General features: G+C 38.1%; 1 protein-coding gene across 1 annotated transcript in view; it reads left to right on the plus strand.

Annotated features, from left to right (window-relative positions):
* Positions 1-20,281, plus strand: part of ALG13 (ALG13 UDP-N-acetylglucosaminyltransferase subunit) — a 56,376-nt gene extending 36,095 nt beyond the window's left edge. Inside the window, 11 exon segments of the mRNA XM_029240215.1 lie at positions 114-214; positions 1,240-1,367; positions 2,126-2,372; positions 2,949-3,062; positions 3,245-3,401; positions 3,770-3,890; positions 6,396-6,428; positions 6,525-6,580; positions 10,302-10,373; positions 11,649-11,817; positions 19,913-20,281. Coding sequence (XP_029096048.1) covers positions 114-214; positions 1,240-1,367; positions 2,126-2,372; positions 2,949-3,062; positions 3,245-3,401; positions 3,770-3,890; positions 6,396-6,428; positions 6,525-6,580; positions 10,302-10,373; positions 11,649-11,817; positions 19,913-20,106 — 1,392 coding nt within the window. The 3' untranslated portion in view covers positions 20,107-20,281.
* The last annotated feature ends 554 nt before the right edge of the window (positions 20,282-20,835 follow it).

Raw genomic sequence — 20,835 nt, forward strand, 5'->3', positions numbered from 1 at the left:
TTAATAAGTAAATACTGAACTTCACTTGGGAGGAGAAGTAGTGTTTTTGTTTGGCAAAAGCCAGATCTGACTCGAGACTAGATGTTTTCTTACTGTTTCTTCCCCTCTTTCAGGTTCATTTGGAATCAGGCGGAAGATATTATAATGCTCATATTCAGGAAGTTGGAAATGAAAGCAATTCTGTAACAGTCTTCATTGAAGAATTGGCAGAAAAGTAAGGATATAATAATTTGTTGAATTACTAAAATCTTTGGCTTTTGATGCCTTTTTGTAATATTGAGAATTACCAGGATGCTAGTAAGAGAACCAAAGTTATATCTGGTACTGGCCTAAGATGACTTATCGTGAGTTGTAAAAGCATATGGTGAAGTGTGAAATTTCAGTATACCTATGCATAAGTTTCAAAATCCTGGGTAGTAGCCAACTTATTAGAAATACTAAGTACAACAGAATTCTGATATAAAACTATACTAACTGGAAAGCTAGTTTGCTAACTGAGCCTCTGCCAATATCAAGATAGGCTAGTCCATCTGTTCTCAAACTTTAACATACCCCAGAATTACCAGGAGAGCTTGTTAAAATACAGATTGATGAGCTCCACCCCCAAAGTTTGATTTAGTAAGTTTGTGGTGGGGCCCAAGAATTTGGACTTCTAACAAGTTTCCAGGTGATGCTAATGCTGTTGGTCCACTTTGAGAACCATTAAAGTAGGTAATGCTGCCCTAACAACCAAAGACTCTTGGCAACTTAAAAGTTCATTTCTTGCTCATTTAGCATGTTCATAGTAGGTCAGCAAAGGGGACCCAGGTTGACAACGGCTCTATCCAGACATATGCTGCCAGGATCACAGGCAGGGAAGAAATGAAAACATGACAAACTGTGTGCTGGTTTTTAAAGCATCTGCTCAAATTTTCCTGGCCAAAATAGGTTACATAACTAAGCCTAAAGTCAATGGGGTGAGAAAATATAATCCTTCTTCAAGGAGAGGCAACAAATATTTGTAAATTAGTCTACCACAGTCTTTCCTCCTGAGCATGATATGTGCTACAGACAGCTGTGAAATTGTACAAACTGCTCTTAGGTTTTTTAACATAAAAAGAAAACCTCAATGAGGAAGCTAGTGTTAACAGGTTTAAGTAGAAAACACTTGAAAATGAAGCAGGAGGGATCAGGTATATGTATCAAATGGCAATTAAGTCTGTGTTGCAATGGCTTAATGGTGGTATCTTTACGTTTAAGGTATGTTGTTCCACTGGCTAACCTAAAACCAGTTACACAAGTGACACCTGGTCCTGCCGGGAATGTTATACCCAGTAGGAAAGGAAGAGGTTACCAGAAAATTTCCTGGGGCTGTGTCCCAGAAATGGGTTTGTATGCTGAAGGTTTTATTATTTTCCTCTTGTATTTACCTACATTGCACTTAAAAAAAAAAAAAAGCTGGAACATTAAGTCTTATTCTGGGTTAGAGTTTCTCAACTTCAGCACTACTGACTTTTTAGGATGGATAATACTTCGTTGTAGGGAGCTCTCCTGTGCATTGTAGGATGCTTAGCATCCCTGGTCTCTATCTACTAGATGCCAGCAGCATCCTTCTCCAAGTTATGACAACCAAAAATGTCTCCAGACATTGCCAAATGTGCTTCAAGAAAGGGAGGGGCAAAATTGTCCCTGGCTGAGAACTACTGTTAAGGTGACTTTGTTTAAGCTTAAGGTGGAGTGGATTTTAAATTCTAAAACTTGAAGGAAAAGATTTCTCAAAGAACTAGGAAAACACCTCATAGAAGCAGCCAGAGAAGCTGGAAGCAGCCGTATTAATATGTCTATTAATAGATATAATTTTTTGGATAACAGTAACGTAGATGACTGGATGACTGACTCTATGTTTTGATGACCAAAGTTGCCTATACTAAAGGTAGTGCTGAGATGTCCATTGATACAGAAGTTACTTGCTGGTTTTGCCCTTCTGAATGAAAGACCTAGTACATCCTTTGAAAATACAGAAGTTCCTTCCCTGTATTCATATGGTTTTCCTAAGTAAAACATCTGAGAGTCTTAGACATTTGTGGGAGACACTGGACCTTTTGCTTTGGTTTTGAAGCTTATTGCTTCTTTGTTTGCTTGAAAGCTATGTCAGAGATGGACATGAAGCAACGGAGGAAGATGTTCAAGAAAATTAGAGGGAAAGAGGTTTATATGACTATGGCTTACAGCAGGGGAGACCCCCTCCTCCCACCCAGGCTTCAGCACAGTATGCGTTATGGGCATGATTCTCCAATGCACTACTCACAGACAGCTGGCGGTGTTACGTCTAATGAACATTTTCATCCTCAACATTCATCTCAGGGACAAGGTCGGGGATATGGGATGCCCAGGTAGGTCTTAACTGACTTTGAAGATAATGTACATCTCTGTTTAGACATTGGAAATAATTCCTGGGCAGAATTACAGTAGAATTGAGAAATATCTTAATAGTTTAGATTTCTTTTATAATCTCTGCCTGAAGGGAGCGTAACGGATGGAACTGATGTATACTTAAATTCTTGTCAAATTGATTGAAGATTTGTATTCTCATAGTCTAGGAAAATATGATGGAGCAGTTGAAGAGATCCTAGAAGATAGAATGCCATCAAGCTAAGTGCCATGTATATGGCACTGTGTCTGTCAATAACGAATAGGCCAAACCATAATGGGAAAGAATATAAAAAAAGAATGTATGTATATGTATAACTGAATCACTTTGCTGTACAGCAGAAATTAATACAACATTGTCAAGCAACTATACTGCAATTTAAAAAAATAAATAGGCCTAATGTCAGTAGTGAGGAAAGCAAAGCTCTTTCTATTTGGTCATTTTTAGAAGGATATGTTAGTTCTATTTAACTACAAAGACTGACTACTCAAGCACTAGTAAATAAAGAGTTCTGGTTTTTTCCCCCCTTTATTCTTAGAGATTCACCTCGCTTTATAAACAGGCACAACATGGCAAGCCCTAAAGTTGCTTTCTACCCTGGCCCAGGTAAAAGGTGCTGCCAGAGCTATGATAACTTCTCTTATAGATCTCGGTAAGTGAATTTTAAGTATTGAAAGAGAAAGTGAGTGAGTCTGACTTTGTTGCTGTGCAGTAAATATATGGACTAAAATTTAAAGTGTCAACATTGAGATGTTTGAACTGTTATTTAGAAATTAGAAACAAGTTACTACCATATTTTACCTTTTTTTCCCCTTCTCATTCTGCAAACTAAAGTTCCTTTAGACGTAGTCACCGCCAGATGCATTGTATGAATAAGGAGTGCCAGTTTAGCTTTGTTCCAGAGAATGGACAGATACCCAGGGGCTTGGAAGAAACCATTACTTTTTATGAAGTTGAAGAAGGGGATGAGACTGCTTATCCAACTTTACCTGTAAGTAGGTCAAAATTTTACTCAAAAAGCTATTTACTTTTTTTATTGTACTTTTTTAAGTGAAGGTAATATGGATACATTTTAGCTGTTTTACAAATGACCAAATAAAGCCCCTCCTGGAAAACATGAGTTTTCATCCTAGAGCTTTTAAAAATTGCAGAGAATGTGTTTTTAAGCTGTTCTTATAGAGGAGGAGTAGAGGTGGACAAATAATCTTGCCTATATAAGTATGGGCTAAAATGTTCTGTTTTCTTGATCATTATTTCCTCACATATTTTTGATTCTAAAGTAAATTTAAAATATTTATAGCTCTTTCTCTGACTATATAGGGAGAACTGCATGTGTATGTGTGTATCTCTTTGGTACAGAATCATGGAGGGCCCTCTACAATGGTTCCTGCTACTTCGAGATACCATGTTGCAAGGCGAGGACATAGCTCAGGCAAACAGGCTCTGAATTCAGAGGAAGGTGATGGCCAGAATGACAATGGTGAGTCAGTTCCAGTTAAATATTTTTTTAAAAGATGATTCTTGTGGTATTAGCACAACAGGGCTAAAGTTTTGGTTTGGGGGGGTGGTCTCACTCTGTCTGGCAACTCATTTTGAAAGAGTTATCAGTTCTTGTATCAGAGCTTGCTAGGTTTTTGAAGATGTCTTGGTATTTTTCAGAAAGACAGACTAATATTTCTGTAGGCCACTACGTTGTTAAAACTTTCAGCTCTCTGCATAGGTCTTCAGTGAGTTTTGATTTGGTGAGATTTCAGTATGGAAAATATCTGTTCCTTATTAGTGAGGAACTATTCATGTTGTCCTCACCATTTGTATAACTGTTTTAGGCTTTTCATGTGACTCTTATTTTACAAGACTGCTGTGAAATAATTTCGTTGCCCAAAGAAATCTACTTGATCTATAAACATTACTATTCATTGAGTTCTAATGGCCGTGTGCTGTACTAAGCAACTATATTTACAATTTAATATAATATTTTATCACTCTGAGGAATGTGGTATCTTTATTATTTTTTTATTAAAAAATTTTTAATTTATTTTTATTTATTTTTGGCTGCATTGGGTCTTTGTTGCTGCGTGCGGGCTTTCTCTAGTTGCAGCGAGCTGGGGCTACTCTTTGTTATGGTGCATGGGTTTCTCATTGCGGTGGCTTCTCTTGTGGAGCACGGGCTCTAGGTGTGCGGGCTTCGGTAGTTGGGGCGCGCGGGCTCTAGAGTGCAGGCTCAGTAGTTGGCGCGCGCGGGCTCTAGAGTGCAGGCTCAGTAGTTGGGGCGCACGGGCTTAGTTGCTCTGCAGCATGTGGGATCTTCCTGGACCAGGGCTCGAACCCTTGTCCCCTGCATTGGCAGGGGGATTCTTAACCAATTCTTCCCACCAGGGAAGCCCTTCTTTATTTTTTATATGAGGAAATTGAGGTTCAAAGGGTAAAGGACATGGCCAAAGTCATACCTTTGGTAAGTGGCAGAGATTTAATCTTTTTTATAACAGTTTTATTTAGATATAATCTACATACTATACAGTTAACCTAACGTGTACAATTCAATGTTTAAAGTGCAATTCAGTGGTTTTTAGTATAGTCACAAAGTTGCATACATCACCACAATCAATTTTAGAAAAAGAAACCCTGTACTCATTAGCCGTCATTCCTCATTATCCCCCCAGCATCTCCTCCCCCTGCCCCTAGTGGTAGGTAACCATCAATCTGCTTTCTGTCTTAATGGATTTGCCTATTCTGGACATTTCATATAAAAGGAATCATGCAATATGTGGTCCTTTGTGACTGGCAGAGATCAATTTTGAATTTGGGTTTATCTGACTCTAAAGCATGTATACATGACCTTTATAGTTGTTAGAGTGCCTCTCATCATTGGGTGTGCTTATTTTTTTACCACTTTTCTGTAAAATGAAATATGCCTACTGAAACAATTCTGGAGGAATTGGGTGGATTAAGGAGGTAAGAGGCAGTCTGAATGATTTGACTTACTGGTCAACGTATTTTCTTGTGATATTCTTTCTGCTACTTATGTTGGAGAATATAGATATTTCTAAGAACTTAGTGTGCATGCCTGTGCCTGAGTATGCGTATTCTCTGCTCTTTTACTCAGGATGACCCTTTTACTTTTCCTTTTAGCACAGTGGGTATCTTCATATGTACTGTTCACCTATAGTGGCATATTCAGAGTAACCAAATATTCATTCTCACCTTAAATCCTGTTGTCTGGAGGGTTACCTGCATGTGTGTTGGATAAGTGACATGTTTAAGAATCAATCCAGTTTTGACCTTTGGGGTGTTATTTGCTGGAAAACTGTCCAGTTGAAGATTGACTTTCTCTGAATTTCAATGGTGTAGCAATCTTAGAGCAAAGTACTTCAGTCCTCTAAGCCATCTTCTGAGAACAAACTGATTGTAAATGTATTATTTACCTGAATCAGGCTGAAAAACAGATGAAGCGTGCCATATTCCTTTAACGTTCACCTAAGCAAACTACTGGTTATTATACTCAGATTACTTTATAATCACCATTTACTATATGCCAAGCATCATGCTATGTTCTTTTCACCCCACTATGAGCTAGGTACTGTTAACCCTGTTTTACAGTGAAGAAATTAAGACAGAAAGATTAAATAACCTGCCTAAAGTGATATAGTTAATTAGGATTCAAATCTAGACAGTCCTAACTCCAGAGTCAGTGAAGTTAATCACCATACTCTACCACCAGAATTGGACACAAGTGGGTTTTTCACGTCTGTCTGAACTCTTAAGAACTAAGGGAATTTTCAAAGGAGAAATTTGTACTGTTTACAGCCAGTCTCTGGCTTTAATATCTGTTGAGTAGTATGAAAGCTCAAATCACTTGTTTCAAGGATGTATACATTTTAGTTTTGAACATATATCCATAAAACTTGAGAAAAAGCAAGTGCTGGCCATCTGGTTCTCTGAGCAAGAATTCCTACATAAACACACTTTTTCTGTCTTTTTTTTCTAGGGGGATATCATGAAGAATATATTTATCCTTCAGGTCAGTGAGATCTAGGTAAAATCTGATATTCATTATTTATAAAATTTCAAACTATAGAATAGTGCTCATTATTCTTACTTTGTCTATATCCTCTAGAACAAGACTATGAAACTTCAGGTGTTTACAGCACAACTGAATCTACAGCAAACTTGGTAGGTATTTAATAATAATGACAAACACATATAGCTCCTGTGTACTAGAACACTGTTCTGAGTGCTATACATATAAATGTATTTAAATCAGAACAATCCTATGAGGTATTAGGGTATCATTCCCATTTTGTAGATGAAGAAATTGAGGCCCAGAAATTAACTCATCCAAGATCACACCCCTTTCTACAAATTATCCTAGAGATGTTCCGAATATGTGTTGATACAAGAGGAAATTTGAACATTGGCGATGATGATTTTTTTAGAGGATTTTATCATGATCTTTCTAACAGTAACAATGGGCCATAAATCTCAGGTACTTAATATAACAAGAGTTTACTTCTTGGTTATGCTACATGTGTAGTGGAGGTCTGCAGGAGGGCTCTGCTTAGGGACTTAAGCTGATGGAAGCTCCATCCATGATTGCTAAGGCAGGAAACAAAAGGTAGTGAATGGTGCACTGGCTCTTACAGTTTCTACCTGGAGATGACACATATCACTTTCTTTTCCATTTCTTTTTTTTTTTTTTTTTTTTGCGGTACGCGGGCCTCTCACTGCTGTGGCCTCTCCCATTGCGGAGCACTGGCTCCGGACGCGCAGGCTCAGCGGCCATGGCTCACGGGCCCAGCCGCTCTGTGGCACGCGGGATCCTCCCGGACCAGGGCACGAACCCGTGTCCCCTGCACCGGCAGGCGGACTCCCAACCACTGCGCCACCAGGGAAGCCCTCCATTTCTTTTTCATCATCGGCCAGAGCATGTTTCTCTTGAAGGCTCTAACTTCTCTGTGCCTAGAAGTCAAAAAGTTGGAAATATTTTAACAAACAGCACTAAGGATTACAACATTCAGTGGAAACTCCCACAGGCAAAATACTTCCTTCCACCTCAGGAGAGGCAACCCCAAAATCCCCTTCAGTGTGATTAAACTCAGAGCCCAAGGTTTCTGGGAAGTGTGTAGTACTCTTTGTATTGGGTCCAGATGTGGCTCCTCTTGATCTGGAGGCCTAAACCAAATATACAAAGTTATTTACCCCCTACATACCCAATTTCCAGTGGTAGAGCAGGGACTGAAAAATTGCAGTAGAACTTCCCATTCAGATGCAGGGAAAATGGGAGAAACAGTTACTGGCCCATAGCAATTCTGACATCATGCTGGACAGACATTTTGAGGGCCCCCAGCCTAGCCTAGGCATGGGGACTGTTCCCTGGAGAGGCTCCCTGGTTCATTGTTTTCTGGGGCTCTTGATTACTCCAAGGCCCTTCCTTCCTTGGCTATATTTGAAGTAGTAGGCATTGGAGAATAATCCCTCTTGGCAACTGAGCACCTTTCTCAGCCTGCTTCTTACTCATTGAAAATTGAGGGCCCAAGGGTGGTTTTATCTCAGTTGGATAGTTTTAGTTCTGCTCATGGTTTCTTTGGCTATGTGAGTAATTTATTGTGCAGCTTCTCTGATTCCTATTAGTTTCATTTGCCAATAGCCATACTGACAATTCTTTTTTTATAAATATACTACTTAGATTTGCTATAATTCTTTGCATTCTTATCCCTGTCTCTACTTGATTGCAAATACCTTTAGCTTATCAGGCATTGATGAAAAGAGCCATACCTTTGAATACTTTTCCATGAGCCATTTTGTCCAACTGCAAGGATTCATTGGGTGTTATATCCTTAATGGGACTCTTGCTTTGAGATACTTTAGTGCAATCATATTTTAACAATGATTTGAGTCTTCCTTCAAGGCCGAGTTTTAACTTCTCTTTGTTGTTCAAAGCATTTATCAGTTTTATCTTTTAGAGTTTTGAGTTGAAGCAGTTGCCTCTCCAAACCCTACAAGTCCTAGTATCAAGGACTCTATTCCCTTTCATTCCTGCCTACAAACTACTTTTCTGTACACATCTGTCTTAAAATACCTTGCTAAACTCTGCCAGCAGTAATCAACACACAAAACTAACATTCTGTTTTCCAAACCTCTTCCCTTAAGAGCTACAAATTCATAATCTCCTTCTCAAGTTAGGTTTTTGTTACAGCAGCACCCTAATTTTAGTTACCAATTACTGTTTTGGTCAAGCTAGGTTACGCTGCAGCAACAGTCCACCAAAATCTCAGCGGCTTAACACAGCTGTTCTTGCTAATGTTATAGGTCCAGTGCAAGTTGGTAGCAGGCCTTTGTTCATCAGAGTCACTCAGGAACCCAGGCTGATGGACATGTACTTTCACAGTCACCTTGGCAGAGCTGAAGATAGGGAAATTAAACACTGGCTCTCAATATTTCTGCTCATATTTCATTGTCCAAACAAGTCACGTGCCCATACCTAATTAGATGAGGCCGGGAAGAGCAACCTACCCATGTACCTAGGAGGAGAGCTGGAATATTTGTGAGGAAGTTGAATGACTACCCTCTATTCTCTGTGATTAATCTTAACTTTGATAGCTTCATGTACTGAATTTTTGTTTTTACTGTTTAGGCAATACATCTTAGGAAGGTGATGAAAACTGTGATATATAATTCTCTTCCCATTATTTCTCCTTTCCTTCCTTTGCCCCTGCTAGAGAAATAGTTTTTCCTCTCACTCTGTCATTACTATTCTCATATCACATGCTTTTTACACCATTTCTTGAAATAGCCACCCAAGTTGAAAAAGCAAGTAAAAATCTCGCCTTCAGGGATGACAGGAGTAGACACTTTCTTTCTGTCCCTTTAATTTCACTTGTCACGTGTTCCTTTTTGTTCTGAACTTACTTTATCATACATCCCCAGTAGGTTTCAATCTCTTCATGACATGCTCCACTCCCACTCTCCAGTCACCAAGTTTCTAAGTAATTTTTCGAAGTAATTTTTTCACAGCATTCTGAGGGGAGAAGAGCAATGCAGGACTTAAAGATTTCCAGGCACAAAACTTCTAGGAAACTATGAACATTTTTTCTTCTTAATTCCACGCCCAACTCTCACCTAAATCCTTCTCTAGAATTGTTTAGAATTCACACTGGGCCTTCTGAGCCAGGGCTAAAGTTTGCTTTTTGGCCGGTACTTGGGCTGTACTTCAACACAGACTTTCGAAACATGCACTCTTAGGTCCATGTTAAGTTGGGCTTGTCTTTGTCCCAATGTGGTTCCTCTTGTTTCCTGTGATTATTTCACCTGATTTCCTCTGTGTCCTTATTACCAGCTTCTGCTGCTAGTTTATTTTTCTGTCATGACAGTCTGTCATGCATAATTCTGAGCCTTTTAAAATCATTGTTACTTTCACAAAGACAAGGTCTTGAGCCAAAGGGGAATGGCGTTTGGATTATACTACATCCTGCTTAGGTAGGATGCAGCTGACCAACCAGTTATCCACCCTTGTCCCAAGCTGTTCCTTTTGATGGAATGCTTTCTTTTAGCAACACTGTTGCTGGCCCTACTGATGTTGAGCTTTTTAAGGCAAGAGAGGACACTGAGAAAGTGTTTAAATTACAATTCTCCATTACATTTTAGTATCTACATTGGGACTAGAGTTGGATATGATCAGGATTTCTGTAGCTAGGAAATAGAACAGTCACCTAAGTCAGGCACTAGAGTGATACCTTTTGGAGCATTATCATAGTAGTCACCTCCAAATTTGAATACTTTTAGGACAGATCACTTTCACTTATCTTTAGGAGATGTTGAAACAAAGCAGATCTTTTATTGATGTATTGTTTAATTTCTTGATTTCCCCTTATTTGTACTTCTGTATTCATTAAAGTCTCTTCAGGATAGAAGACCATGTTCTATGTCTCCTCATGATACAGTTACCTCATACAACTACCCCCAGAAGGTAATCTTTATAGTTTTATTTTACAGTCAGTTGCAGTGGCCTAAACAGAAGAAAATGAATTTTTTCTTTTTGTTCTCTGCCCTTCGTCATACTTCAAAGAAGCTGCTTATATTCTTATGTTAATTGTTATTGTACTTCCTGGTGCCTGGCACAATAATTAGTAAATTTATTAATAAATTGATGGAGCATCTGCTGTGTTCCAGGCACTGTTCTGTGTGCTGGCATTGGACTACTCAGTCTACTCTGAACCTCTTATATAATGAGTGAGTTAATATAAATTACCTGTCAAGTCTGTGCCATTTCCTGAAACTTAAAATGTAAAGCTTTCTTACAGAATGGGAAGCTGGCATCAGAAAGGTAACTGAAACCGTAGGAGTAAATAAGATCATCCTGGAAAAAGGAAGAGATTGAGAACAGCATCTAGAACAGAGCCTGTGCATCACCATTTAGAAAATGGGTAGAGAAGGAATAGCCAAGGAGGGAGGAAAAGCAGGAGAGTGTATTATTATGGAAGCCCCAGGAAGAGAATGTTTCAAGGAATAGTCAAGTGTCAGTTGCTGCCAAGCCGTAAAGCAACATAAGGACTAACAAGAGTCTACTATGATTTGTTGCCATGGAGACCACTGTGACTTTGAATACAGTTTCTGAGAACCAGAGAGGGTAGCAGCCATATTGCAGTGGGTAATAAGAAAATGGAGACTACGGTGAGGACAGGGTGTTCATGAAGAAGAATCTGTTACCATTTATTGAACATCTTTCTGTGCACAGCCCTGTATTCGGTGCCATGGCCTAATCAGAGAAGTTGCAGTCTCACGAAGTTAAAAAAAAAAAATAAGCAAAGAACATTTTCTGTTTGTTTTTTTTTTTTAAGTGTGTGTGGGGAAACATATATGCATGTAAAAATAAATATGTACTATAAATTTCTGGATAGTATTCAGGAAACCCAGAGGTTACTTGTTTGTGGAGAGAGGAACTAGGCAGATGGAGGACAGGGGTTGGAGGAAACTTTTCATTGTATACAATTTTATACTTGGTTTTTGAATCATATTAATGTATTACCTTTCCAGAAAAATATTAAAATAAAAAAGTAAATCTCTCGAAGTCATCTGGGGTCTTCTAAAAGAAATAACCTTCCTGTATTAGGTTTACATAAATATTGGCTTCTTGGTGTTTTAGTTATTAGAATACTATTTCCTGAAGTTTAGGATCAGATAAGAGACCAATATTGTTTGTGAAACCAAACTTAGAGTTCTAAACTTTCTTCCACACTTACAGGTGGTGATGGTGAATTCTGCAGCAGTTGCAGCTTCCTGTGCAAATATTGTTCCAGCTCCAGTCTTACCGAACTGTGCAGCAGCTAATCAAGCTAGTAGTACCGCTTCAATTTCCTCACAGAATGCTATACAGCCTCTATTTGTATCTCCGCCTACACAAGGCAGGCCAGGTAGGTTATTAGTGGTTCCTTACTTTGGAAGCCTTTTTCTATTCATGAACATGCCCATACAACAATTCTAGTGATTAGATAAGATTACTTTAATCTCCAGTATTAAATTTCAATTTTTTTTCTTGCAAATTTAGCTTTGGTATGATTTCATAGCTGTTGTTTTGCTAACCCCATTGAAAATTTAGAGGACTTGTACTAGTTTCTTAAACTTCAAGTTAAGTTTTATTATACAGAAATTAAGGTAAAGGTATTTCACACTTCACAGAATTAATTCCTGAAAAGTTTGGCTCTAGAATTTAAGAGATCCAGGTTAGAATCTTGGTTTTACAACTTACTAGCTATGTAATTTTGGACAAATTATTGAACCTTTCTTATCTGTGAGCTTGGAGGTACTGATAGTACCAATTTATGAAGTGGTTGTGAAATTCCACTGGGTTAATATAATTTAAAATTTTCAGCAGAATTCTGGGAAAGTGGTGGCAGCAACAGCATAGCTTTTCAGTCTGCGTCCCCAAATAAAAATGGAAATAGCAAAACCAAAACCCATGGGACAATGTTTAACAACAAAACTAGGTGACAAGGTCTCCCCATGAACCCCCAAATTTAAGCAGGTAGGGACAAACCATCAGTCACAAGACGTGCATGCTGTCAGGGTCAATGTGGGAGCAATAAGACGGAAGCATCGGGGATGTTGTCTGATGGACCTGAGAACAGAAGAACCCCAAAAGAACTAATAAGAATTCACTGGACAGTGGGGCAGCCAATTTGGAAGGAACAGCTAAGACTGGGAAGGGATTTGACCTCTCCAATACTAGGTGAGTGCTTTGGGTACATGGTAAAGGGACTAAAGGACTTGGAACAGTTTTGCCCCTAAGAACTCTGAAAACTGACCTGGCAGGGCTACCTTTTAGGATAATATTCCTCACTGGGTAGAAACTGCTGGGAGTGGAATCAAAGTTGATGAGGATAGGGAAAGAGCAGGTCCAGACTAAAGCTGAGAGAACAGAGCCAAGGAATCCTAGAAAGCAGTCATGTTTTTAAACACTACAAAAACAATAGAGATCCCTAAGAAGTTAGAAAAGCTTTCTTGTATTTCGTCTCGTTCTAGAGTTCATAAAAAATAATTTCACATAAAAATGAATGTATATGTATAGCTGATTCACTTTGTTATAAAGCAGAAACTAACACACCATTGTAAAGAAATTCTGCTCCAATAAAGATGTTAAAAAAAATGAATGAAAGAAAAGCACTAAGGTTGCATACAAAGGTGTTTTAAGAGGAAAACAGAATAGTATCCCTGTTAGACAGTAAAAGCATGTCAGAATGTGCACACTAAACAGAACTTAAACTAAACCAACAGCTATTTCAAAATGAGGTAAAGACATTAATAAAATAACACAAAATGTTAAAAAATAACAAATCAGGATTAGAAAAAGTCGGATGAGGTGACAGAACTCAGGAAAGCATTAGAAATGGAAGAAAGTCATTTCGGTAATGAAGACTAAACTATAAAGAACATGACCAAGTATGTACAACAGATAATGCTTTAAGAGAAAGATGTAAGAAAGGGGGGAAATCTAAAATGAAAAAAAACGAAGAGAAAGATTCAAAAGTGACATATTGAAGTTAGGCAAAGGATATCCAACACTGATAGAAGTTCCTAAAGAAGAAAACCAAAGTAAGGGAAAAGAATAAATACTAAAAACTATAATTCAGAAAAATTTCCTGAAATTAAAAAACTTTAAAACTACATACTGAAACAGTGCTCTGCAGAATATTGAGCCAGAGCAACCAACACCAGGATATTCTAGTAAAACAACTGGGCTTTAAAGAAAAAGAGCCTATGGAGTATAAAGGAAATAAAACGATAATCGTCAAACTTTGACAGCAATGCTTCATGCTACAAGAAAATGGAGTAACGTTTAAGATAATGAGGATATGTGAACCAAAGATTTTATATCCAGCCAAACATATTCAGGCTTAAAGGGTAATGTATAAGAATTCAGAGAATATTATTTGCATGAGCCCTTCTTGAAGAATCTAATAAAGATACGCTGTCAAGTAAGGTAATGGCTAGCCACGTATGACACTTTAAATTTTAATTAATTACAGTTAAGTAAAATAAGTCTTCAGTTGCTCGGTCACACTAACCACATTCCAGGTGCTCAAAGCCACACGTGGCTAGTGGCTACTGTATTGGACAGCACAGATACAGAATATTTCTGCCATCAGGAAGTTGTATTGGAGGAACAGAGTGTATTGGAGAATGATTTTGACTTTTAGACCACCAAAACAATAAAAGACATTAGCTTAAGACCTGATTGTAAGTATTAAATATATACTTAGCACAAAATGAGGGCTGAGAGGTTGATGATATACTATGTAAAGCCTTATATTTGAACAATATAGGTACAGTATAGCTATTTTTAAAAATGGGAGAATTGAGAGACCATGTGCCAAGCATTTTTTAATGCTTTCAATAAACACATCAGGTTCTTTTATCTAGATACTTAGATTGTTATTCAGAGACTATAATGTTGGCTAAAACAAATGAGTATGGGATATTCCAGTTTTATCCCTCTGTGTCCTTGCAAACTGGGATCTTAGTATGGAAGAAAGGTAATACACATGTACTAAAAAAGGCTAAGGAGAAACTTTTATGGTATCACATTTGAATTAGAAGTATCAGTATGAACTTGAGGTATTTTATCTTTAAATTTGTGTATTTCCTAGCTCTGTCCACTGAAAAGGCCCAGAAACAATGAGTATCTTTAGCACTCAGTTTGTGACGTTGAAATGCTGCTTCTCACTCAAACAGAAACAAAGAGCTTTATGGAGAAATTTCTGGTTCCAGGTCTGGGCAGGAAATGTTCAAGATTAGCCTGGATCATCTTGTCATGCTAGATAGCAAGGAAGCTATCAACAGGTACTGGGGGTCGTGTCAAAAGGACTCACGAGCCATCTTGAAGAGGTTCCCACTGGCCAAAGATAGAACAGTTTGAGCTTCAACAATGATAATTGCAATAGATTTTGGAACATGTCAAATATATTTAAAAGTTCCGATGATATTTTAAAAATTGGTTCCCTTGGGATTAACAACTATCTATCTATCTATATATATATAAACAACTATACATAAAATAGATTAAAAAACAAGGATTTACTGTATAGCACAGGGAACTGTGATCAATATCTAATAATAACATATAATGGAAAATAATCTGAAAAGAATACATAACTGAAAAAAGAATTGGTTGTCTTAAGAGGATGTTAGGAAACCAGTTTACGTTCTTGAAAACGGGACAGTAAAGTGAAAGAATCAAGTATTTATCCTGCCTTTCTTATATGAACTATAATACGGGGTAACTAAATAGTAGATGAGGGGAAATATTTCTATAAGTATTCTAATCAGTGAAAAAGAAGTGGCAGAATGTAATCATTTTGCAGTCGTTACTGAACGGATGCATATTAAACAGCAGTAGCTGCTAAGATTGCAAAGATAGTGAGACATTACCTATAGACTACCAAAGGAATCGATCCTGAGTCTGATCTAGTCTTCTGGATCTAGCTGCCTATTTGCAGGAAATACAAGAACACATTGAAATGCACCATGAGCATGTAATCAGCAAAATGCAGACTGGGAAACTCAACAGGTCAGGGGGTCTTCAAAAGACAAATTGAAAGGAAATGACAGGGATGGAGAAAGGACCTATAGATTAAAAGAGGTTCAAGATACAGTTTTTAAAAACTGTGTAGGGATGCACATTTGGGTGACAAAACACTTAAAACTACAAAGAAGTGACTACTATGAAAGTCAGGATAGTGGTTGATTATGGTGGGGGTAAGGGTGGTGATTGTGATGGAGTGCATGGAAGTTTTCTGAAATGGCTGGCAAAGTTTTCTTTCTTAACCTGGATAGTGTCCACCTGAAAATAATTCGTTTGATTTGTTTTCTGTATCTGTTTTATTTATAATGTAAAAATTAAGAACTTAGCCACTGTGCCTGGAACAAAACATGCAATATATGTTCATTAATGACCACAGAAATTTTTCATTGGAAATGTTAATGTAGATACTGGTTTTACTACTTGTGCTAATTGTAGGGGAACATGTTGGCTATCTGCTTCCAGCAGATGTCTGAGCTTAAAAAAACAAGTGACAGGTGAAATCAAGCATTGTAATACCCCATTTATGTAGAATCATTGAAAGATTACCCTTTAAATGCCAGATTTATGTTTTTTTGTAGATACTTCTAAAAATGTATACGGCCTTCATTTTACTTTTTGTTGAGCCACTTGTGAACCTCAACTATAACTCTAATAAGTAATGGCTACTTTTTAGTTGCTCTTTGTCGTTCCTGTCCTCTAGATAAAGCTCAAGTTTCTCATTGTTATTCATTTGTCTGTCTGGCAGCCCCATCCCGTCCTCCTTTAAGTCACTTCCTATCTGCCAGGTAACTAGATGCCATGATTGCTTTTATTATGATTGTCTTCATAGGCATTAAATCCTGTTAACTGAGTTTTTTGGTAACTGTTTCCAAGTCTTTTGCCAGGGCCAGAGCTAGTGACTTACTTGCTCTGGGTACAAAATTTAAGGGAGTATCAAAAAAAACCCCACAGTGCTCAAGATAAATAATACTTTAATGCACTATTAAAATAAACAAAACTAATGCAAAAAAGAATCCATGATAAACAAAGTATCAAAGTTTTTTTAAAAGATAGGAACTGTGGGCCAGGCTTAGGGTGAGGTGAGTGAGGCACTCACTCTTGTGGTCATGCAAGTGCAAGCTTAGATCCTATCTTTTATAATTTTGGTATTTTAGTCATCATGAATTTTTTTTTTGCTTTAATTTGGTGGCCCTTTAAATTTTGCACCTTACTGCACTTTAGTACTGGCCCTGCCCTTTGATCTCTAGAGAAGCTGAGTCTTACTATGTATATTCACGTTCTCTTCTGAAATGTCCTGAAGCAGACTGCAGCTGCATGGACAAGGAAATAAGCTTTCTGAATGAATTTCATTGGTTTCCATTCACTTTTAGAAAAGTTTGCTTCCATTGTTCTGGGTCCATCACTTGAACTGTACCTGGTAAGCCCATAGAGCCCTGTTAAGTCTGCGAATTAGATGCTCACGCATCTCTAGAGCAACTGGAAGTTTTAAAAGCTTTTTCTTATGGAACGTATTATAATATGCATTTTAAAAGAAAGTTGAGGGCTTCCCTGGTGGCGCAGTGATTGAGAGTCCGCCTGCTGATGCAGGGGACATGGGTTCGCGCCCCGGTCCAGGAAGATCCCACATGCCGCCGAGCGGCTGGGCCCGTGAGCCATGGCCGCTGAGCCTGTGCGTCCGGAGCCTGTGCTCCGCAATGGGAGAGGCCACAACAGTGAGAGGCCCGCGTACCGCAAAAAAAAAAAAAAAAAAAGTTGAGTTCAATTACTAAATAATGGCTATATTTCCCTGTGCTGTACAATATATCTTTGTTGATTATTTTATACATAGTAGTTTGTATCTCTTAATCCCCTACCCCTTTTTTGCCCCTCTTCACACTCCCCACTGGTAACCAACCACTAGTTCTCTATATCTGAATCTGTTTCTTTTTTTTTTTATAATCATTTGTTTTATTTTTTAGATTCCACATATAAGTGATAATGTAGAGTAGAGCATTGGCCCCCAACGTTTTTGGCACCGGGGACCGGTTTCACGGAAGACAGTTTTTCCACAGACGGGGGTGAGGGTGGGGGGGCGCTTCAGGCGGCAACGCGAGTGATGGGGAGCGATGGGGAGCGGCAGATGAAGCTTCGCTCGCTCGACCACTGCTCACCTCCTGCTGTAGCCCGGTTCCTAACAGGCCGCGACCGGTTGGGGACCCCTGATGTAGGGTATCTGTCTTTGTCTGACTTATTTCATTTTTCACTTAGTTTAGATCTGTGATTCTCAGCTGGAGGAGAATTTGCCCCTTAGGAAACATTTGACAATTTCTGCAGACATTTTCAGTGGTCCTACAATTTGGCAGGGGAGAGCTACTGGCATCTAATAAGTTGAGGCCAGGGATGATGCTAAAACAGCCTCCACAACAAAGAATTATTGCGCCCAATATGTTAATCATGACAAATGAAACCGGAGGTTTGTCCTAGATACTAATATGTTACCAGTTATATGTATTGTAAATATTTTCTCTCACTTTGTTGATATTTTCATTTTTCCTGTGGTACCTTTTGATGAAGAGAAATTCTTAATTTTAATGTAATTTATCAAAAAAAAAAAGTTGAGTTCAAAGTAACCTCCAAATTTCTTCCGTGCTTGATTCTCTCAGGCCCAGGAGAACTTACTTAGCTACCTCTATGTCTAGTATTTGGTTTTTACCTTGTAATCGTAATCACATTCTACTATTTTTAGATAATTGAACTTATTCCAGTTGTTTTTGAAAAAAATGGTGTGATTTGAGTGCTAGTTTAAAAGGAGTAAGAGTGTGGCTTTGTTGAAGCCATTATTTTATAGAAAACAAATCCATGAATCTTTAGAGCATTTGGAAATGTTCTAAAAATTAAATCCTCTTCTAAAACTGTAAAAGTGGAGATTTCTACATGCATGACAAAACTCCAAAACTCGAAAGTTATTTGAGCAAATTTTTAAAATTTACTGTTTAATTTAGATACAGTAAAATTTATTTTTTGGTGCCCTGTTCTATGAGTTTTAACAATGCATAACATTGTGTAACTACCACCACAATCAAGAGAACAGTTTCATCACCCCAAAAGAGTTGGTTATCAAGTTTTAAATCACCCTAAGGTTTAGATTTCCTATTACTATTAGCCTGTAGTTGTATAAAGGCTATAAATAAATGTGTTGTTAGTATTTTTGTTGGTGAATGAAAGCAATGTGGATTACTTGTAATGCTTGGCCTTAAATTCCTCTTGCTAAATTACCAGAATAACAAATTCAGCTTGTGTGGACTGTTCTTTTACTAAACTAAGTGTTCTAAAACTCCAAATTTAAACCTTTATTGAACAATGAGCCCAAACTTTCTATACTTCTCAGGGGTAAAATTATAATGCAGGCAACACAGTGATAAAATTGAGTACTGGAACTTCTAAGTCAGCTAAAATGTTCAATTAAACTTGAAGGGTTGGTATCAAAAAATTTAACAAATTTATGTAAGATAGTATGTATATGTGGAGATAATTTATATTCACTAGGTTGGAACCACATTGCTGCCTTTATCATCATAGAGGAATGTATTGATATTTAAACATAATTGTATTTGAATTTCTTATGTCAAAAACTGTGAAACTCCTAAGTGACTGTGGTTTTTAAACTATAGTAACAGTTATAGAAAGTTAAAGGGATAAGATAGTTCATCTAGCCTGTCTGTTTTAGATTCTGTAGGTCCTTAGAAACGGAACTGTTAGGATTTAGAGTTCTCTATATTCCTCTGATGCTACCAAGTAGAAACCTTCAAGGACTGCTTAAATCTGTAATCTGTGCAATTTAGTCTCTCTTATTAGCTTCTACATCTTGTGATTTGGCAGATGGCTGAAAACATCCTTAACTTTGTATTAAGCTCAGTAAAAATTTTGCTTTAGTAGTATTTATTTATGTACATGTTAGCTGATGTTCAAAATCTTGGTAGTCAAGCCTCTGTAGTTTACAGTTGTTTTTCCTTTTAATGTCAAGTAATTTCCTTAACTCAAAATAACTTGTAATGAACTCCTACTTTTCAACTGGCATGTCTAAAAGAATATGTGCAATTTACCTTCTATTTTTTTTTGCGGTACGCGGGCCTCTCACTGTTGTGGCCTCTCCCGTTGCGGAGCACAGCCTCCGGACGCACAGGCTCAGCGGCCATGGCTCACGGGCCCAGCCGCTCCGCGGCATATGGGATCTTCCTGGACCGGGGCACGAACCCATGTCCCCTGCATTGGCAGGCGGACTCTCAACCACTGCGCCACCTGGGAAGCCCTAAGTTTTTGTTTTTAAGTCAAACCATAAGACTCAGAGTTGCTTGACCATATTGGGAACACAGAAGAAATAGAGGACGAGCTACTGCTTATAAGATGTTACAGCTGTACATTGCTACTTTGTTTTGTTTCCTTTTTAGTGATTGCTTCAGCATCCTATCCATACCTGGCTGCTCCTATTCCTGCTGTGGCTGCCACTCTACCACCTCCACCTCCTCCACCACCACCTCCTCCTCCTTCTTCTCTTGAGGTGACAGACACTTCAAACTTACCATCACTACCTCCACCTTATTCCTGTGATCCATGTGGCAGTGATCTGCCTCAAGGTAAGTAGATTTTGAGACTTGGGTGAGGGTTATTTAGGTCTGGTTTTTTTTTTGGTCTTTTAATTTTAAATTTTAGAGCATATCTCTCTTTGGTTGACCAATGAGGGTAGGGTGGTGGACCAAATGGAAATTGACTTGAGAGCATAATGCTAGGTAAATGACTAAGGAAGGAAGGAACCGAAAGCTGAGAATATCTTCTGCATAATCAAGAAGTGTATGGTTGAGCTGACTCACGCTGCTTTTCTAAGGTAGCTACATGTCTGCCCTGAAGAAGATTCTCAACTGGATATCTGCTCTCAATAATTTCTCTTGAAAAGCAGGAGTTGATAACACAATTTTCTCCATTTCTTTTATTTAATGCCTACCACAAGTGCATGAAATTGTTGCATTCTTGATATTTAAGATTCCAACTGAATTTTGAAGAATTGGAAAAGGTTTGGGGGGGAGGAATTGGGGTGGGGGGGCTCTGATCTGCCTTGGATTTCAGCCATGTGTTGTTTCCTTAATTAAACTGAGTAGCTTTCCATTGGAAGTTTTTTGTTACCCCTCAGTTTAGCAGTGTATCTCAAAAGAGAATTGTAGTCGAAAGTTGTTTGTAGCTTATTCATACTTTTTTTTTTTTCGGTAACATTCCCTTAATTTTTCTAGCTGCTTTTCTATTCTATTTTGGGTTTTTTCAGCCCCTAAGGTAGTCACCAGGATCTTCAACTCCATTCTGTTCTTCTTCCCTTCCTTAA

The sequence above is a fragment of the Monodon monoceros genome, unplaced genomic scaffold, assembly GCF_005190385.1.
Source record: "Monodon monoceros isolate NGI ecotype Baffin Bay Population unplaced genomic scaffold, NGI_Narwhal_1 Super_Scaffold_22, whole genome shotgun sequence".
Taxonomy (NCBI): Eukaryota; Metazoa; Chordata; class Mammalia; order Artiodactyla; family Monodontidae; genus Monodon; species Monodon monoceros.